The sequence below is a fragment of the Benincasa hispida genome, chromosome 6 (genome assembly GCF_027475165.1).
Source record: "Benincasa hispida cultivar pf3 chromosome 6, pf3_genome.v1.1, whole genome shotgun sequence".
Taxonomy (NCBI): domain Eukaryota; kingdom Viridiplantae; phylum Streptophyta; class Magnoliopsida; order Cucurbitales; family Cucurbitaceae; genus Benincasa; species Benincasa hispida.
In genome coordinates this window covers 36,144,404-36,153,626 of record NC_143483.1, presented here as the reverse complement: position 1 = coordinate 36,153,626, position 9,223 = coordinate 36,144,404, and the positions used below count along the sequence as shown (strand labels likewise).

The 9,223-nt window shown below is 29.4% G+C and overlaps 1 protein-coding gene across 4 annotated transcripts; it reads right to left on the bottom strand.

Annotated features, from left to right (window-relative positions):
* Positions 1-659: 659 nt before the first annotated feature.
* Positions 660-7,241, bottom strand: LOC120079805 (protein CHLOROPLAST IMPORT APPARATUS 2). Of its 4 annotated transcripts, none has more exons than XM_039034215.2 (3): positions 5,479-7,241; positions 4,501-4,663; positions 660-1,265 (listed from the first exon to the last, which is right to left on the bottom strand). In XM_039034215.2, the coding sequence occupies exons 1-3, from the start codon at positions 6,568-6,570 to the stop codon at positions 1,246-1,248; spliced, it is 1,275 nt and encodes a 424-aa protein (XP_038890143.1). In that variant the 5' UTR covers positions 6,571-7,241; the 3' UTR covers positions 660-1,245. The 4 variants fall into 4 exon arrangements, with proteins under 4 accessions (XP_038890143.1, XP_038890140.1, XP_038890142.1 ...); XM_039034212.2 differs by having other exon boundaries at positions 4,505-4,663; XM_039034214.2 differs by lacking the exon at positions 660-1,265 and adding an exon at positions 1,582-2,080.
* Positions 7,242-9,223: the final 1,982 nt, after the last annotated feature.

The window sequence follows — 9,223 nt, the reverse complement described above, 5'->3', positions numbered from 1 at the left end:
CTCTTTCATTATTTGCCCTTATATCCCTTCTCAATAGTTTCGGTTATTCCTATTTTAAATATTAATATTATCATTATCTTATTAGGTTTTTTTAGATATTTGATTTGATTGTCATGGTTTGGATATTGATTTTTTCTTTTTCTTGATATAGAGTTAAACAAATGTCTCTCTATTTTACAGCTTTATATTGCATGTCTTTCCATTCTTCTCTTCTTCCAAGAGTCATTATGCCATTTGGTTCTTCTCTTCTCGTGGTAGTAATTTTTTAAAAAATAATTTTTATAAATATAATTCTTTTTTTCTTCATAATTCACTATATTCCAAGAACCGCTCAATAATTACACATGAAATGGTGATTATCCTTCTTCCCTGCTTTATATATATATTTTTGTAATTGAGATTTAAATTTTAGTTATATTTGTAAATTTAGAAAATCATTACTAGATTTATAAATACCCTTATACTTTTTGCTTTTTTAGTGTAATTATAGGGTTGGAGATTTAAAATTAAAGTGATTCGTTACTTAGAACATAGATGTTCCACAAATAGACCTAGCAATCACAGAAACAACAAATAAAATTCCAACAATTAAATAAATAAATAACACACAGAGCTTGATAACCCAATCGATGATATACCACTTATATTTTAGAGCAGTGTGTCCGAAAAGATAAATTCACTAATATAAAAAGTCAAGCGTTATTTACAACGTTGTATTTATTTGTAAAGTCATGATAATTTCAGTAACACACGTTCAACCTAATTTATGTTGATCATCTAGGATCCCCTTAGATGTGAGATTCCCTCTCAGTAAACTTAGACACCTCCTAAGTATGTGAATATTAGTGCAACCGCTTAGGCTTTCCCTATGTTTGATACGCCTTTTCGATCAATAGTTTATTTTTCCACTATCAAATATGAAGACCGCTTCACTTGATAAATCTTAGGCTCCCCATAAGTTCGAGAACTTCTTCTCTGTTGATGATGCGTTAGAACCCCCCTAAGAATGAGAACTCCTCAATTAATAATACTTTATAATCCCCCTAAGAATGAGAATTCCGTAACAACCAGTGATATGTTAGACTCCCCCTAAGGTCAAGAACTCTTCTCAAGATTGCTACAAATAACTCAAGAACAATGATACAACATGCCGCAAAATAACACTCAGACTTCTTCTTGATCACAACTACTGGAATTACACGGAGAGCTTCACTGAAGACTATGGAAAATGCAATTATCCTCATCTCAATATGCAAGCGGCAACCCTAGCAAGCCCAAAAGATTGCCCTTAAATAAATACAATAGAAGAAGGACAATATTCCTATTTAATATCGACAGACCATAGAAAAGGAAAGCACCCCAAAATAATAATATATCAGAGTATTCAGATAAGAAAATAAAATATTTTGTAGAATCAGCATCATGTGCCACATCATTCTAATAAGATTAAACTTCCAACCTTAGATCGGAGTGCATGTCAATATCACTGAGTCAAATTCATTTTGATTAGTTAGAGAGTATTGAGAATTGGAAATGTTAATATCGAGTGTCGTATGGGAATTCTTTATAGGGACAAGTAGGTTTGTTGAATAAATAAAGTTTGATTACCTTTAAACCACAAATTTCCGTATTTAATAAGTGGCGAATTACACAAATCGAGGCAATTCAAAACATGAGCCTCTTCTTAAAGCATTAGAAACTATCAACCAAGCACTACAAACCAAAGCCCCAAAAAGGAAAATTAATAATAATAATAATAAAGCCCTTGAATTATTGGATCTCTGACCATCTACTTAGTGGCCATTCTCTCATTGAGCTTTTTGGAATTAGAAAAAGAAAAAAACAAAAAACAAAAAACAAAAAAAAGGCAAACAAATTATGGAAATTTAGGAAAATATGATGCAAAATAAAGAGAGAGAGAGAAAAAAAAAAGGTGATAATAATAAAATAAAGAAAGTAAAAAAGTAGGTCTCAAAAAAGTGAAGTTGACAACTGAAAAATGAGGATTTCTGAATCCTAAAGGCTACTCTGTCTCTCTCTTTTCGCTTGCGCTTGAATTAGGTCTCCTCACAAATCGCCCCTGCCAAAAGCAAAATGTCTTTTCAATCCTCTCCTTCAAATAATACTTTTAAAATTTCGACTCATACTGTATTTTTACAAAAATATTTTCACTACTTTGAATTATGTTCCAATTTAATAAATCGGTTAAATAACATTTTTCAAATTTCTAATAATTTACTTCTTTTAACTTTAATGACTAATCCTTTAGTCCATATATTTTACAATTTGTAATAATTTAATTCCTATGTAAAAAATATTAGTTTCATCTAGAGTTCGTTTGGATTGACTTGAGAAAAAATATTTTTAGAAAAACTCATTTTTATTTAAACACTTTTGATAAAAAAAAAAAAGAATGAAAATAGATTTGAAAGACTATTTTAATTGGTTGTCAAACACTCTATTTTTTTTTAATTATTTTTTTTTAAATTTAAATACTTGAAAATATATTCCAAACACACCATTAATGAAAATTCTTACACGTCTGGATTGATAAATTGAGCTGGAACCAAATTTATTTTTAAATTGTAAAGATTGAATCATTCCATAATAAAAATTAACACTTTGATGAAAATTTTCACCATAGAGTGTAAATCATTACAAATTGTAAACTATAGAGACTAATTTTAGCTAAGTAATTAGTCATTTGCTAAATTATAAAAAAAAAAAATGCCCATCAACATCATATTTTGTGTCAAAAGTACCTCATAACATTCAAAAATTCAAAAATATCCTTAAACTTTCAAAAAGAGTTTTTTTAAAAAAAGTAGATGAAAATCGTTAGTGTTTTATTTCAAAAATACTCTTAAATTTATAGATAAATTTAAAAAATACCTTTACTGTTAATATATCATTAAAAAAATCATTAATACTTTGTTACGAAAATATGTTTAAACTTTAAAAATTTGCATTAAAAGTTTACCTTAAAAAAGTAAAAAAATAAAAAATAAAAGAAGAAAAAGTTAAAAATGCTTTTACTGTTTATCTACACCCTATCACCTCCCTCTCCCATTTCCTCTTTCTCCTCTATTTCAATATATGATCTAACATTTCTTTGTTTTCTCTATTTCTTCTTCCCTCCTAGTCTCCATCTTGTTAAATGTTTGACATTTTTTTTTATCCCACTAAAAAAAGTCTTTTTAAGTTAAGGTATATAGATTATAACAAAAAGATAGAGAATAATGGAAATACCAAAGAAACGTTTGGACTCAATGTTTTGATAAAGTTGTATGTTAGTAGTTGAATGTATGTTAATAACCAAATATATCTTTTTGTATTTTATTATTTATTGTTTTTGTAAGTTTTAAGGGAGATTTTGATTTTAAAATTTTGTGTGATTTTATGATTTAACTTTAAAGATTTTATTGAAATTGTATAGACTAAAATTAGACAATTAAAAATATAAGGACTTAAATTAAACAAACTCCAATATATAGGGATCAAAGTAATATTTTAACCAAAGTAAAAGGATGATATTATTTTATTTGCTATTTGGAAGTTATTTTTTATCCAGAAATTGTCAAACTACGTCAATTTAAATTTCTAAAGATTTAATTTCATCTATCTTAACCATAAATTTAAACAAGTATTACAATTTTAACTTCAAAATTTAAAAAGTGTTATAATTTTAACTATTACTCACTCCAAATACTATTAAAAAAAGTGTATCTTATGCATTTAATGAATTATATTGACATTTATATGATATATGAAATCAATAATTGCTTTAGAGGAAAACAACATTAAAAAAAAAAAAAAATCTAGAAGTTTTTAAATTTGAAGCATGTTATCTAATAGTAAATTTGTATGCTGGTCAAACTTATCTATGTGCAACTTTATTTTATTGAAATTAATGACTTGATGAAGAATTTTGAAATTTTATGTTAAAATTAGTAGGCAAATCAACTAAAATTGAACCAAAGATTAAAATTGCAATACTTATATGAGTTTAGTGTCATGAAATTGAAAGTTTTATAGTCCAAATTAATACAAGGGAGGCTCTAAATTTTTTTTTTTATAGAAAACTATTTACAAAAATAATAAAATTTTAATCTTATTTGATAATGGCTGATAAAAGTCTATCAATATCTATCAATGATAGAAACTGATAGAAGTATATCACAAACAGATGCCGATAGAAATCTATCGATATCTATTAACTTTTTTTTTTTACTATTTCTGTAAATAGTTTGACATTTTTTTATATGTGAAAATTTTCCTTAATATATACAACGTAATAAATTTAGGATCAAAATTATGTTTTTTCTAATTAATTTCAAACTAGTAATAAAGATTAATTTAAGATTTATTAAGAGAAAATGGATTAAATTTGAATATTTAAAAACATATGGATGGAAGAGGGCAAAATATTATTTTAATCTAAAAAGGGTAAAAAAGAAAGATTAATAATCAGATAAGGGTGGATGCACAAGATTCACATACATACCTTCATTCTGGGCCGTCCATCTGCGTTGACTTTTCTAACTTGATATCTAATCTTCTTCGAGAACAGGCGGGTCCGCCTTTTCTCCTTGTACCGTAACACGCTGGCTTCTCTCAATAATCCTCCACCGTCCGAAAATAAATCAATCTGCGCCAGCCTGGCCTGCCAAATTCCAAAAATATCCTCACCTTTTAGTCATCATCCCCTACTTCGCACAAAATTTAATTACTTCATAAAGAAGGATAATTGTGTCATTTCACGGGAGCTTATTTTTATGGATCAACAAAAATAATTTGTGATTTACCATATTACCCTCCCTTTGGATGAGGCTCATCATTAAAACACCATAGTTAAATTCTTTTTTCTTTTTCTTTATTTTTTATTTTTTATAATTTCCTTTTAGATTTTTTTTTCCACGAGAAAGTGACTCACTGACAACGGTCCAAATAAAATAATTAAAAAATAATCATACTCATTATTTTTCCTGCCAAAAAAATAAAGTCAAAATATTTTAAATTCCTCACCTTCATCTACAAATTATCATACAAAAATATTCATTTCAATTCAATGTGAAACTTTAAAAGTTTCACTATAGTCTAAATTATTTCATTTAAAATTTTCAAAAAAAAAATCTTTTAACATATTATTAAAAGTTTCTTACGTGACACATTCTCTTTAGATCATTTAAAGATTACGTTGTCATATGAAAAATTATTAACATCTAGGATTGGGAAGTACATTTTTGGAAGATTTGACCTAAAATTTAAAACTAAAAAAATTATGGAGATTAACAAAGACTAAAAAATACAAATTTAACACTGCTAATTTTGTGATTTTTTTTCTTTTTTTTTTTGGGAGAATGAAATAGTAACAGAGGAGGATTTGGATTCCTAAAACTCCGGGGGAAGGATTTTTATTTTTATTTTTATTCAAAGTTTCTTGGGTTTTGATTTTCGGTGGCGGGATGAAAGACGTACATTTACATCACTTCCCGCCGTATCGGAGCCCGGAATCTCATCGGAAAATGGAGATCCACGGCTGGACCAAGCGTCGGCGACGGCTTCATAGTTCAATTTCAGAAGCAATCCAGTAGGTTTCAATTTCGGAATCGGCTTCTCTGATTTCTCTGATTTCTCTAATTTCTCCTTTTGTAATGGCATTGCGGCTTTCTTCGATTCAATTACTGTAAGTTTCTCCACTTTCTTTTTCTTCTTCTTCGTCGCTACGGCGGACGGTGCTGGTGCGGGAACCGGTGGCTTTGGATTTAGTTTTGGAGAGATTTCTACTACGTCGACCGTCGGAAATCGCCACCAGTTTCCATTATCGACTCCTCGGATTGCTGTTCGTTCGATTCCCTTCCGCATTCCGAATCCAGATTCGAATTTCTGGTTGAACCCTAACCCGATTGGACTCCAGTAACAATTCCAATTCCGAGGATGATTATTCACATTCACACAAGAATCTTGCGTTGAATTACCTGTTTCTAGGTTATCCACACTGAGATTCCCCATAATACTATCGATACCCTCTTCAATTTCCTCATCAAGAATCGATTCCGCATCAAAATCTTCAATCTCTTCAATCTCCATCGAATTCGGTTGAAAATCAATCTCTCCAGGGCTAGAACACGGCCGATTTTCCCAAAGATTCGTCAATTTGGAATGAATTTGGGAATTAGGTCTTTCATGAACCAGCGGAGGTTGGTGAAGGAGAAATCCAGAACTATCGATAACTCGAAAAGGCAACAACAATTCAGCAGATTCACAGAAGAGAGAATCATGTGATTTAGTGAATTTTCGTGGATTTGTGAGATGTTTGGTAGAAAAAACATTTGGATACGCCGTTGAGAGTAGAACTGTAGCTTCATTGTAGGTTTGATTTGGGCGTTTTCGAGGAGTTCGAGATTTTCGAGTTGAAATTGCAAGCTGTGTATTGTTGCTTGATTCAGATAAAGTCGAAGAAGGAGATGAAGTTTGTGAAGTTCTTGTCCATGAAGAAGATGGAGACTTCACAATTTCTAAATCGAAATTGTAAGCTCTTCCACCACCACTTATACATGGAGAAGACATTGAATTCAAAACAACAAGAAGAAACAAGAAACACACTGTAAATTCTGTTTGGTTACTGAGAAAAAAAACTACACAAAAAAACTCAATTCCATCAAAAACCTGGAAAATTTGGTGGAATTGAGAAGAAATTGAGAAGATGATCAAAACAAAACCCCTAAACCCTAAACCATGAAAAACCCAAAACAAAAACCCCCCCCGCCCCCTGAAATTACTCTGTTTTTTTCTAAATCTCACTTTCTTTTCTCTCTTGTCCCAAGAAAACGATTTGGGAATTCCATGGAAATGGGAAATCTTCACAAAACAAAAACAGATTTATTAACCCAATAAAGAAAAACCAAAAGACAGTGATTTCTATATATGAACAACACACCTTGAATTTTTGTGAAGAACAGAAAGAAGTTTAAGAAAGTGAGAAGAAAGTTGAGAAGGAAGATAATAAAAGGGAAAGATCCGTTGGGTGTGCTGTAGATATAGCCATTTTTGCAGAGACAAACAAAAAAATTCTCTCTTTTTTTCTCTAATTTCTCTCTCTCTTTTTTTTTCTTCGAGCGTTTTTGCAGTTTTGGCGATGGAGATTACTAGATAGAAGAGAACACAAGACGAGACAAGGCCAGTTTCTGCAGTCCTGTGGGGACTACTCACTTTATTTTTATTTTTATTTTTTATCCTTCTAATTATTATGCTTTATATATATATATATGTATTTTTATATATATTTTTTTTTAATTTCTCACTGATACAATAATTCCCTACATTCTTCTCAATTTCCCTGATTTACCCTTATTCTTATTAAATAAATAGAAAGAGAAACATCTGAAATAGTAACAAGGTTTGTTTGGATTGGATGTGTTTTCTTTAGGAATAGTTTGATGGTTCAAGTGCATAAGAATATTTGTGAATTGAGATGGTATTGGATCTTGTTTGCTATGAGGATAATAGAAAGTTTGAATTAACTTTACAAAAAAAAAAATTGTAGTAAAAAAATTATACTAATACTTACTAAGAAAATTTTGGGGAAAAAAATATCTCTTGGTCTCAAATTTTGGGTACAGTTTCTATCTAATTTATAGGTTTCAAAATATTGCATAATTAGTTCTTAAGGTTTAAAGGTGGGATTATCTCCTTATTTGAGGCTGTTCTAGTTGTGTCATTTGCTTGATGCAACGTTATGCTTGTGCGACAGTGTCTTCTAGTAATTTTGGAGTTAGATTTGTAAACCTCGCTTGGAAAAAGTTGATAGGGGTCCTTTTGGTTTGATTGTTTGGTTCTCCTCCGTTATCAATGAAGAGGCATTTGTTTCGAACTCTGGTTAGTTTGTCTTAGTTTCAATTTAGTTCATATATTTCAAAATATTACAATTTTTTCATTGAGATTTGAGTTTTGTTTCAATTTCGTCACAAGGTTTCAAATTTTATACTTATAATCTAAAATTTTCATTAAATACCCACTTTCCGTGGCTAACATTAATGTTTATTAATTAATTTAAATTAATTAAAAATCATAATTGATTAAGTATATACATTAATTATAATTATTATAATGAAAATTTTTCATAAATAGAAAAAAAGTAAACGATTTACAGAAATAGCAAAAAAAAAAAAAAATACCGATAGACTTCTATCAGCTATACTTCCATTAGCCTTTATCAAAGAAGTTTAAATTTTTTTTATTTTGTGTAAATAATTTCTCTTATTTTTCTATTTTTGAAAATTCTCCTATTATAATTATATTAAAGTAATTAATAGATACTAATGCCAAAAATGAAAAATGACTTAATGAGAAATTGAACTTAAAAGCGTAAATGTCGAAATCTATATATCAAATTGAAACCAAATTCAAAACCTGAGAATTAAATGTGTAATATTTTGAGACGTAAGAATAAATTCAAAATTTAAGGGTAAAAAAATATTTTATTTTATTTTTTTTAAAAGAAACTTTAAATTCTTCCTCTAGAAAAATAGATTATCATATTTAATAATTAAGTTGACCTGTGTCTAGAAAATAAATACTTTGAGGTTTATTAACATAAATCACACAACACAACAACAATAATAAGTAGAAATGTGTTACATTAATAACATTATAAGCAATAATTTCAAAATTAAATTCACATGGAAAACAAAACCAATAGCGAAGGGAATTAAATTTACACCGCCTAAAAGGGGCAAAATGGTAATTGAAGGGGGGGAGGGGACCATGGTGGGGCAGCATGAGAGTTTGTATATCGGGTTTCCAGTAAGGGGGTGCCACATAGGCAAGTAAAGAAAGGGGGCATTTCTTATCTGATAAGGTGGCAGGAGTTGATTGGAGGAAGGAGATTTTGTTAGGGCTGAGGTGGCAAGGGAGATGATGGGGTTGGAGAGGGGTCACGTGCATGAAGAAGAATGACGTGGATGATTTGTCTGAAGGGAGCAATGATTGGGACCTTTTTGGTATCTTTTGAAGGATTATGTGTGGCAATTGGCAATCAAACGTTGGGCTTATTAGCTTCAATCACTTGTGATTATGTTTTCAAAATAAATAAATAAATATATAATATATATATATGTTTTATAAACATATTTTAAATTAAAACTCTTGCACTTTTTAGATATTTCTCCAAAATATCCTAAGCCTTTATATTTTATTTGTGGAATATATTATTATAAATTTC

What these genes read in the sequence shown, in the direction of transcription:
- LOC120079805 (XM_039034212.2), bottom strand. Translation starts at nt 6,570, where the DNA reads ATGTCTTCTCCATGTATAAGTGGTGGTGGAAGAGCTTACAATTTCGAT. An exon ending in CGGCGGGAAGTGATGTAAAT is followed by an intron (nt 4,664 to 5,478) that starts GTACGTCTTTCA and finishes GGAATTTGGCAG; the next exon opens with GCCAGGCTGGCGCAGATTGA. An exon ending in ATGGACGGCCCAGAATGAAG is followed by an intron (nt 1,266 to 4,504) that starts GTATGTATGTGA and finishes TGGGCTTGCTAG; the next exon opens with GGTTGCCGCTTGCATATTGA.